The sequence below is a fragment of the Quercus suber genome, unplaced genomic scaffold (assembly GCF_002906115.3).
Source record: "Quercus suber isolate HL8 unplaced genomic scaffold, Cork oak 2.0 scaffold_213, whole genome shotgun sequence".
NCBI classification, from domain to species: domain Eukaryota; kingdom Viridiplantae; phylum Streptophyta; class Magnoliopsida; order Fagales; family Fagaceae; genus Quercus; species Quercus suber.
Genome location: NW_027069671.1, coordinates 329,015 through 341,024, shown reverse-complemented (window position 1 = coordinate 341,024; position 12,010 = coordinate 329,015). Strand labels below are relative to the sequence as shown.

Below are 12,010 nucleotides of genomic sequence, written 5' to 3'. Positions count from 1 at the left end.
CACAAAAGGAGCCAGAATTTGTTACGCTTTTAGTGACAAAATTCAAATTTCATCACTAAAGAAACCACATTTTGTTAAGATTTTTAGCAACGAAATTCAAATTTTGTTGCTATAGCATACTTTTAGTGACGAATTGTGGTTTCATCGCTAAAACTGTGAAATGAAAAACCATGATTATTTTAGTGACAAATTTTTTTCGTCGCTAATTCTTCCTTATAGCGATGAAAGGATTTTTGTTACTATTACTGTCCACAACAATACCAATAGTGAACAAATATTTCGTCACTAAAGATATCAACTTTTAGTGATAAAATATTTCGTCACTAAAGATATCAACTTTTAGTGATAAAATATTTCGTCGTTATAGATTAACTAAACTCGTGCCAAAGTTTCCCTCCACTGGCGCCAATTTTTCAGATCACAATAGCGATGAAATTTATTTTTCGTTGCTAAATGTTAAAATTTTTTTCAACATATTTCGTCACTAAAGTTGTATTTTTATCGACAAAAATATTTCTTCACTAATTTTCGTCGCTAAAAATATATTTTGTTGTAGTGAAGACCCACTTTCTTACGATTATGGGCCTTCAAAAGAAAGATCACCTTAGGATTGTCTATGTGCTTCAATCTTGCATTTCTTTCTTGGTGGGCATATAATAACAATATTTAAAAATATATGGGTCATTTCGAAAAAGAATAATATCAATAAAAATTTATAAAATTATATATTTGTAAAAATAAAGTGATGAAAATTACTTTTTTAAATTGTTTAATTTTTAGAGAAAACAAATTATATGAAATAAAATATAGAAAATAAATTATACATATTGAGTATAAGTTTGTTACGATTTTTAATTATTATAATAATCTCATTTTGAATAATTTATTTGAAACTTAAAAAGTTTATTTGTACAAAAAAAAAAAATACATAGAATACTATAACATAATTTTGAAGAATAGGGACAATCTTATAAAGAAATAATACCAATCAAGCACACCCAAAATAAATGAATGGTAAATTGGTAGAGATAGAAATATGAAAAATAATTTTAAAAATTGTTTAATTTTTAAGGAAAACAATCTTCTATAAATTTTAGAGAACAATTTACAAAATAATTATCTATTTTCATGTGTACGACCAATTAAACTAGTTAAAGAAACTTGAAGTGCATGTTAAGAGGCTGTTTGGATTGAGTATTTTCATGACTCAATTCTCAGTTTTCATAACTCAATTCTCAAAAATGGTGGGACCCATAGCAAAATACTCGTTTGCCTGCACCAATACTCTATTTCCATAACTCTGTTTCCAATACTCAATTCTCTACTTTTTGAGTTATGAGTTATGAAAACTGAAAACAACTTTTGGCTGTTTTCAGTTTCCAATTCTCATAACTCAATGACATTTTTGTAATTAAACATACAAAAGGGACCCACTGTCATAACTTTAGCCACCTTTTCAACTTTTTTTTTTCTCCTTTCTTCTTCAGTGGGTTCGGTCTTCTATCTGAACTTCTTCTTTTTTTTTTTTTTTTTTTTTTCTTCTTCAGTGGGTTCGGTCTTCTATTTGAACTTCTTCTCTTTTTTTTTTTTATTTCTTTCTTCTTTCACTGGGTTTGGTCTTCTCCTTTTTTTTTTTTTTTTTTCTTTCCTCCTGGGTCGGTCTTCTCCATTCCTCTGGGTTCCTTTTTTTCTTTTTTTCTTTTTTTTTTTCTTTCTTCTTCAGTGGGTTCGGTCTTGTATCTGAACTTTTTTTTTCTTTCTTCTTTCACAGGGTTCGGTTCGGTCTTCTCCTGGGTTTTTTTTTTTTTTTTTTTTTTTTTTTTTTTTTTTTTTCAGTGAGTTCAGGTTTCTGGGTACTAAAAAAAAAAAAAAAAAAAAAAAAAGGATGCACCAGTGACAGTTATAAGACCCACAAATAGTGTGAAAAATATTGAGTTATGGAAAATGAGTGATGGTGCCAAACGGGTGTAAAAAATTAAGTGATGAGTGATGAGTGATGAGTTATGAGTGATGAGTGATGAGTGATGAGTGATGGAAATTGAGTGACGAAAATTGAGTGACCAAAAAAAGTGGGCCAAACAGCCTCTAACTCTCTACGTTTTCCTGGTTTCTACCAAAAGGGAATTGGATGGCTATATTACTAGTTGAAGGGTACGGCTAAGCTATTGATCTCAATTTGAGGATATTCAATCCTAATACCTAAGAACAGGCAGGAGCTGGACATATGTGGGGCAGCTGTGTCCTCGAGTCTGTGAATGTATCACGTATGCACTAACGATTATTAGTAGCCTTTGCTTTGTAGGGTAAAAAACAAAAAAGACAATTAACATTAATTTAGACGTCTTTTCTGCACTGCCATCCTACATTAATCCACTCCAACCCAAGCTCTACTAAGAGCATTTAGATGTCTTTTCTGCACTGCTCTTGTACATATGTACCTGTTAGCCTCAATACAAATTGCAATCATGCCAAAAGCCAGTGCTAATACGTTGAACTCAATTTATTAGCATTTTTTAATATTTTTAATAAAAATACTTAAGATTTAAATTCTCTCACTCCATCCCAATTATCAAATTATCTAAATTCATACAAATTGAATCTTTTCTTTTTAATTAAAAAACCAAAGAGAGAAGTGGTTGACTGCTAAGACTAAAATATAAAAGAAAAAGTTAATAGATGCCTAAAAACATTTATTTATGAGATATTTTTAGAAATTTTGTAAAAAAAGAAAAAATAATTAATTGTTTTTACTTTTAACAGTCTTTTCTGTTTTTTATGAAAGTAGTGTAAAAGTTTTTCTAAAATAGTTTATTAAAAATTACTCTAATAACGTGTTAATATAGTTCAAAAAAAAAAAAAAAAGAAGAAGAAGAAGAAGAAGAAGAAGAAAGCCTTAACTTATGATATAACAAAAACAAATTAATGTTTTTCAATTTCCTGTCCATTGATGGACAGCTCAAACCGCATAATTTTAACCTTTACTAACCTTTATGTTCACCAACATCCAAATAAAAAAAAAATGAAGAAGAAGAAGAAGAAGAAGAAAGCCTTAACTTATGATATAACAAAAACAAATTAATGTCTTTCAATTTCCTGTCCATTGATGGACAGCTCAAACCACATAATTTTAACCTCTATTATCCTTTATGTTCACCACCATCGCCATTATTACTTTCACAACCACCGTCATCTTCTTTTACTTAACTCGTGAACTACTCAGCAGCTCAACTAAATTTCTTTCACTTAACTCACTGGGGAGATAATAGGTGAGTAATTGAGTGTGGTTTAATTTTGACAGCTGATGTATATGATAAATGATGGTTGCCAAATTGTCCTTTACAAGCAAAAAGTTGTATTCTCAAAATATTATAAATGTGTTTTTTTTTTTTTACATGAATGATAAGTCTTATTAATTAAATTCATAATAAGACTCATCATTTATGTAAAATAAAAAAGTACACATTTATGATATTTTTGAAATACCTAATAATTTTTAAAAAGGCAAGTACTATTGGTTCCACATGTTTGCTTAATACTCTCAGTAAGAATTAATAGGCCCTTTGGTTTGATTCAGACTTGTCTCATCAAATGGTCATTTAATACGTCACCCAACCTCATCCCCACATTAAAATTGATTTACTCTACGTTTGGTAAAGGGTTCAAATAATGTCGTTCGGGTGTTTTTAATATATATGTTGGTAAATAGTATACAAAAATATATATAATGTTATTTAAAATATGAAAATGTGTGTTAGATCTTAACTTCCAAACAGGGCCTCGTAACAATCACAGTCACAGATGCATGATTCAGTTTCTTGTAATGTAAAATTGATTTTAGAAAATGAGATAAATACATAATGAAGGAAATTGAGGCACAAAACAAATAGGTCTTTGTCTATATATATGTATATATATAATTTTTTTTTTTTTTGGGAAAAAGGTCTTTGTCTATATTTAAATGATAGTTTTTTACTCTCTCTTTTTTCTTCATCTTTTTTACTCCTAAAAACTTGGAGACAAATAAGCCTTCTTGCATATCCTACGTTAAAATTTTCAGATAAATGAATCGAAAAAAATTCACATAAAATCTAGCCATATTTTAATTTGCAAAGCAACAATTTGCTAGACAATAAGTTCTTAAGAAACTCCAATATATATACTCCTAAAACATTGAGAGGAACTGTCCAACAAGAAGTAAAATTGGACCGCAAAAAACCAAGCCCCTATTTGACAGGTCAAGTGTCACAGGAAAAGACACAACTAGATCGCCCTTGCACTGAAAGCAATTGCTACGTGGGGAGATAAGGTGCTTATGTTCTAATTTCCAATACAAATTCACCATGATTTTTTGTCACACATTATACATACTGTAGGATATTGGGCCCAAGAGCTCATTATTTATGTATATGTTAGGCCTAAGACCCAAGTTGAGGATTAGAGGTCGTCCAATGAGTAATAAACATTGTCAAGAGAGTCTGTGCTAGTAGATGAAGAAGTTAGTTTTGGTCATAATGGCCCAAGAGGGTGGGCCGAGGACGAATATGTCCTCGGCTAACCAAAGCCGAAGTTCGAATAGGTGGTCTGCTATCTGGGGGAACATTCCAAGGAATTCTGTTGGTACGAATAAGCATTGCAAAAACATGGGACATGAGAGAGTTCTAAAATATCTAAGAAGAAAGCTGCTACTATCGTATTAAATGTTTTTTAGCTAACTTTTTGACTGTATTAATGTGAAGGTAATATCTGAACAATGGCTTTCAGCCTTACAGCTACTACAAAAGATTTTAAGAAGATGCTGATGGGACAAGTATTAACACCAACCATTTGGCCTACACGTAGAGGGTAGAGATGAAAGGAGAATAGAGTATAAAAGAAGAAGGAAGCAATGGGAGAAAGGGATCGAAACTAAGAGAAAAAACATTGTAGCCATAAAGAATTGACTTTGTAATCAAACTTGAGCGAAATATATAAGAATTAATCTCCTCGGACTATGCCGATAACAATTTTCTTTAATTTAAATTAGTTTATTTTCTTTTTCTTGTCACCTAAATCCATTATTCTTATCGTTCAACTCGTTAAAACCCAGTTTTCGAATTCATTCTTTACAAATTTATTGTTTTGGGTTTTTTGGGCCGAAGTCCATCCACTTTTTGGACTAGAGACTCAAATATAATCCATGCACATACTTTCTCTAATTAATTTGATTTAGACTGTGAAAAACATCAAATCATGTGAATACACACACACACACACACATATATATATATATAAGCATAAAGTCATTATTGCTATATTAAGAAAAGAAAAGGAAAAAAATATCTGGCCTGGTAAAAAGAAATTTAATGCAATTTCAAACTCTACGTCACAATCAAATACGGAGACTTTGTTAATTTGTTAAAATGCAGATTCAAGTATTAACAAAGTATTACCATGCATGAAGATGAAGATAAAAAATAGATCCTTTGCATCCTCTCTACAAATAATTATTTCATGCATTAAATATATGTTAGATACTCTTATTGTATATGCTTAAGCCAATAGAAATTACTGAACATACTACTACTAGTAATAGATAAGAGATTTTATTAGGTTTAAGTTCAGCTATAAGAGCACTCACAGCAGTGATGCTATATAGGTATAATGCTATTTTTTTAGCTCAAAATCACAAAAAACATCACGTAGCAATGGAGCTAAATCTAAAAGATTTAGCTCCACAACTACAGTACACATCTATGTTTAGATGTGCACTGTAGCTCACAAGTAAAAAAAAATTTATTTTTTTATTACATTTCTCTTTCATCTCTCATTAAATAATCTTTTCCTATTCTCTCTCTCTCTTCGGCTTCTCTCTTTCTTCTTTCTTCCTCAATTTGTTTCTCTCTAGCTCGCCGGCCACTCCTTCATCTCCCTTATCCCTCAGCTCGCCGGCCACTCCTCATCGCCGATCTGTTCCGCCAACCAAGCTCGCCGACCCACCCCAAGCCCCATCGCCCAATCCGTGCCTCTCTCGCTCTCTCTCTCTCTCTCAATCACTCTCACCTCTCTCGACCAACCAGCTCGCCGACCCAGCTCCCGCAAGCCACCACTGCCGCGCCCATCTCTCTTTTCTCTTTGCTGTGATTGAGTTTTTTTTTTATGTATTTTCACATGGGTTTGGTAGCTGTGGTGGTGGTGGTTGATTTTGGCTATGGTAGTGGTGGTGGATGATTTTGTCAGTGGGTTTGTGGATTTTGGTTGTTGTGGTGGAGGATGATTTTGGCTTTGACAGTGGGTTTTTGGCTTTGGCAATAGCTTGATCCTTGGTTTTGTTTTGTTTTATTTTGTTTTGTTTTTTCTATTTTGTGTTGTGGTTGCCAAAGTAGAGGGTGGTTGTGGCCAGTGGTGGTGGTGGTGGTGGGTGTGGCTTTGGCTGTGACTGATGGTAGAGTGGATGTTTTTTTTTTATAGTACAATATATTATTTTATTGTAATTGTTATATTATTTTATTATGATGTGTATATTATTTTATTGTGTTGAAAGTTAAAATAGATCTACTGCTGTAGCTTGTGTGGAAGTAAAATAAATAAAGTGACTTTTTGTGTAGCTAAATAACTAAAATTTTGCTTCCACTGCTGCGAATGCTTTAAGTCCAATTTTTAACTTTGAGTTATTATATACAAACTTTTTAAAAACTCTTTTTGTTTTTTTTTTTCCAAGTACAGGTAAATTTTATTACACTTCTAACGTAAAGTTTTCAATAAAATAAGATAAAATAAGTTATTTTTAAACAGAGAAAACCATGCCATTTATTTCACGGATCAACTTGAGATGTCTTGCAGTTTCCAAGAGAGAAGTGATAAATCTGACTGCACTGCTAGGTAATTCAAATTTCCTACCAGTCAACAACAACGTACTGGTAGAGGACCTCAGCCCATCTTTTCATAATTTTATTGAAATCCTAACACACCCTATAATAATGGCTACCCTCCCAAACATTGCCTCCACTGAGAGCATCCACATCCAGAAATCTCATCCCATCCTATTTTACCATCTTAAAAAATAACTTAATCAATTATAACATACCATTTTTCAATATACCCAGCATCCCAAAACTCTATTTTTTTTCTCAATTTATTTAAATATTCTTTTTTATTATTTTTTTACTATTTCTCTCTCTCTCTGTTCCTCTTCGTCTCTCTCCCTCAACCTCAGGCACAAAACAGATAAGGAAAAAAAAAAAAAAGCACAACCAGCAAACCCATCCCTCACGCCGATCCCAAACCCACCCCACTGATCCAAACCCGCTCGCTGATCAAACAACGCCTCCACCCTAACTCCGATCCAAAAAAATCACCAGCAAAACCAGCCCTCACGCCGATCCAAACCCACCCCGCCGATCAAACAACCCCCCCTAAATCCGATCCAAACCCAGCCCTCACCAGCAAACCCAGCCCTCACGCCGATCCAAACGCAACCCTCACGCTGATCCACGCTCCGATCCAAACCCACCCCGCCGATCAAACAACCCCCCCTAAATCCGATCCAAACCCAGCCCTCACCAGCAAACCCAGCCCTCACGCCGATCCAAACGCAACCCTCACGCTGATCCACGCCCAACCAACCACCATGCCCAGATCAACCCATAACCCTCACGCCCAGATCAACATAGAAACCCGCAAATCCATAGCAACCTCATCGAATTCCATAACAAACCCATCGGAATCCATAGCAAATGAAGCAGAAAGCAGAACGAAGCAACAGCAATTCTGAAGAGAGCAATAAAAGGGATGAGAAAGGATCGGAGAGAGTATTGGAGAGAGTATGTCTGAAGAGAGGACAGAGCAGAGGAGAAAGAGAGAACGAAGAGAGAGAAAAGATGAGAAATAATGACTGATGAGAGAGAAATCCCGGGTTAAAAAACATTAAAATTTTTTTTTTTTTTTTTACAACTCAGCTACAGTGCCATCTTACATTTGAGATGGCACTATAGCAAAATCCCAAATTTTTTTTAGCATTTGAGATATGGCCTCCCCATTGCTGATGGATGTTGGGGCTTAAATGCCAAATGTTCTTAACATTTGGCATTTAGAAACCCAAATGCGGATGCTCTAATGTTTCTTGCTATAGATGGCAAAATTTGAATTTTAGTATCTCTGTTTCCTTCCTTATCCTTCATTTAGTACACTTACCATTTTCGACCACAACCCTATGCACCTTAAAATTGCTGGAAACTGATTTCACTGTATTTATGAGAAATCCCTTTCAACAAAATTAATCCAATATAACAATCTAAACTCATCATGGTTGGCTTTCTATGAAGAATTGAAGATAGACTAAAATAAAAAGTATTTTCCCTGAACATGAAGATAGACTAAAAAGAAAAACTTCAACTTCAAAAAGAAATAGTTCATAATAATTATTCGGCAAAGATTACCAAAAAATACTTAGCATTCCTTCAAAAAAAAAAAAAATGGTCACTAGCATAGTAGCATTCTATGGATGTGGCCATGTGGGGACAAGATGTTCAGATCTGAGCACGAAATAAGTCAAATAACCCCTCCAGCATTAAGGAATTTGTGCACAAATCAGATCTTCTACCAATGATGTTCAGATTTCATTGTCAATTGCCACCAACTTAACAAAATTTAGAGAACCGATAATGACATACCCGTGTGTATAATTAATGTAAAAGCGCCATATCAACTAAAATTGTGGCGGCAAAACATGATTTCAGTTAAATTGTGATTTCAAATTTATAATTGAAATCATATTTTCAACCCACAATTGCCAAAGTATTCTGTATACGGTGTGTGGACTTCACAGTGTGCAACAATAAATTTTCCCAAAGTTAATAACTCCTATAGTCACCGCTTGCAATGGCACACCCAGCTGGTGATCATCTGCTATGTCATGAACCTCTTACAGTATTAATTACTGCCTCAGTGACCAACGCAGTACTGAACGGCTTGCCTTGTCTACGAGAAAGACATTATTTTACCATACATTGAAAATCGGAGGGTCCACACAGAGTAGCTAGCATGGCTAAATTAACTACTACCACCTGCCACTAGCCAACTCCTCTTCAATCTTCTTCAATTTTTGCATTCATGAAACAACTAACCCTCTTTATTGCCTGCACAAGAAGACACTGTAAAGCTCTCCCCCCAATCTCTGTTATTTCAACCCTCACATCACCATTTCCATAACCATCTACATCTTTCCTCTTCATCTTCTTGGCTCTCTTTTTAAATCATTGTTCAAAAAAGATTTCCTCTTTCTTGCCTGAAAATGGCAGAAAACCCAGTAAAAGGGGTGTTTTTGATTCTAATAAGCTATTTGTTTTTGAAGTTAGCCCTCTCTGCAGACACCCAAATTGCAAAAAATACTTATATTGTCCAAATGGACAAGTCAGCAATGCCAAACTCATTTACCAATCACCTAGATTGGTACTCATCCAAAGTAAAATCAGTACTGCTAGAACCTGAAAATGAAGGTGATGAAGATAGAATAATCTACAATTACCAGACTGCTTTTCATGGAGTTGCTGTTCAGTTGAGCCAAGAAGAAGCTGAGAGACTAGAGGAAGAAGATGGTGTAGTGGCTATATTCCCAGAGACAAAGTACCAGCTACACACTACGAGGAGTCCCATGTTCCTTGGTCTGGAAGCAGGATATAGTACTCATAATAACGTCTGGGGTTATAAAATCTTAGGCCATGATGTTATAGTGGGAGTACTAGACACTGGGATTTGGCCAGAGAGTGAGAGCTTCAACGACATTGGCATGACACCAGTGCCTTCTCGTTGGAAAGGTAAATGTGAGACAGGCAGAGGGTTCGAGGAACGTCATTGCAATAAGAAGATTGTCGGTGCAAGAGTGTTTTACCAGGGATATGAAGCTGCTACTGGGAAAATCAATGAGCAAACTGAGTTCAAATCAGCTAGAGATCAAGATGGGCATGGAACTCATACTGCAGCCACAGTTGCTGGCTCTCCTGTACGTGGTGCAAACCTTCAAAATTATGCTAATGGGACAGCCAGAGGAATGTCACCAGGTGCTAGAATTGCTGCTTACAAAGTGTGCTGGACTGGTGGGTGTTTCAGCTCAGATATTCTGTCTGCGGTTGATAGAGCTGTGGCTGATGGGGTAAATGTTTTGTCAATATCTTTGGGTGGTGGAGTCTCTTCTTATTACCGTGACAGTTTGTCAATTGCTGCTTTTGGAGCAATGGAGATGGGTGTTTTTGTTTCCTGCTCAGCTGGAAATGGAGGGCCAGACCCTGTCAGCCTCACAAATGTGTCACCTTGGATTACCACAGTTGGTGCTAGCACCATGGATAGAGAATTTCCAGCCATCGTTAAGCTGGGAAATGGCAGAATTATGAATGGGGTTTCACTCTATAAAGAGGAAAGGATGCTGTTAAAAAATAGTAAGCAAGAAAATTACCCAATAGTATATATGGGTAGTAACTCAAGCAGCCCTGAACCCAGCTCTTTGTGTCTAGAGGGTACTTTGGATAGGCATGTTGTTGAAGGAAAAATTGTGATATGTGACAGAGGCATTAGTCCTCGTGTGCAAAAGGGTCAGGTGGTGAAAGAAGCTGGAGGGATTGGCATGATTCTTTCAAACACTGCTAACAATGGAGAAGAGCTGGTTGCAGATTGTCACCTTCTTCCTGCAGTTGCAATAGGAGAAACAGAAGGGAAAGCAATCAAACGATATGTGTCAATAAGTCCAAATGCCACTGCAAGTTTAGCTTTTCTTGGTACTCGGTTGGGAATTAGGCCATCTCCTGTGGTGGCTGCATTTTCATCTAGAGGACCCAATTTTCTTACCCTCGAAATTCTGAAGCCTGATTTAGTAGCCCCTGGAGTGAACATTCTTGCTGCTTGGACTGGAAACTTGGGTCCATCAAGTTTACCAACAGATCACCGGAGAGTGAAGTTTAACATACTGTCTGGAACTTCAATGTCATGCCCTCATGTTAGTGGAATTGCTGCTTTGCTGAAGGCTAGGCACCCAGATTGGAGTCCAGCTACAATAAAGTCTGCTCTGATGACAACAGCTTATGTTCATGATAATACACGCAATTCTCTCAGGGATGCCTCAACAGATGCACCTTCAAACCCTTTTGATCATGGAGCTGGACACATTGACCCAATAAGGGCTCTTGACCCAGGTTTGGTTTATGACATTGAGGCTCAGGATTACTTTGAGTTCTTATGCACACAGAATCTAACTCCATTGCAGCTTAAAGTTTTTTCCAAGTATTCAAACAGGTCTTGTAAACACTCTCTTGCCAGTCCTGGGGACTTGAACTACCCAGCTATCTCGGCTGTGTTCCCAGAGAAAGCATCCACCGCTGTTTTGACCCTTCACAGAACTGTCACCAATGTTGGCCCTCCTGTTTCCAATTACCGTGCCATGGTTTCACCATTCAAAGGTGCTTCAGTTAATGTCGAGCCGCAAAGCCTCAACTTCACCAGAAAATATCAAAAACTGTCTTACAAGGTTACCTTCACTACACTATCTAGGCAATCAGTGCCTGAGTTTGGAGGTTTGGTATGGAAGGATGGAGTACACAGGGTTAGGAGCCCCATTGTTATCACGTGGCTCCAACCAGCATGAGAATTTTGACATGAATCTATGTGATTCTACTGCAACAATAAACAAATGTTTTGTAATGAGCCAAGGGGCTGTGTCATTTTTATTACGAGAAATGCTTGACTTCCTCTGTTTCTTACAATGATCTTCTCATGTCCATATTAAATTCAACTAACAACAACAACTTTTATCAAATCTACAATTACTGTGAAATTCAAATCACATTGGAAAACATTGATCACACTTTGATAAGATCAAAACCAAAGTTTTTCAATTCCCATTGAGTGGTTCCATTGCACAGGGCTATGTCTCTGTTAACAACTTTAACGCCTAAAAGAATCTCACTTCTAGAATCCGGAGTTACCTGTAAGCTAAAACAAATTAAGCAAACACGTTGAGGAATACATGCCATTACTTCGAACCAAT

General features: G+C 35.8%; 1 protein-coding gene across 1 annotated transcript; it reads left to right on the top strand.

Annotated features, from left to right (window-relative positions):
* The first annotated feature begins 8,727 nt into the window (after nucleotides 1-8,727).
* On the top strand, nucleotides 8,728-11,726 carry LOC112024974 (subtilisin-like protease SBT1.3). Its single transcript, XM_024057624.2, has one exon. The coding sequence runs from the start codon at nucleotides 9,269-9,271 to the stop codon at nucleotides 11,606-11,608; it is 2,340 nt and encodes a 779-aa protein (XP_023913392.1). The 5' UTR covers nucleotides 8,728-9,268; the 3' UTR covers nucleotides 11,609-11,726.
* The last annotated feature ends 284 nt before the right edge of the window (nucleotides 11,727-12,010 follow it).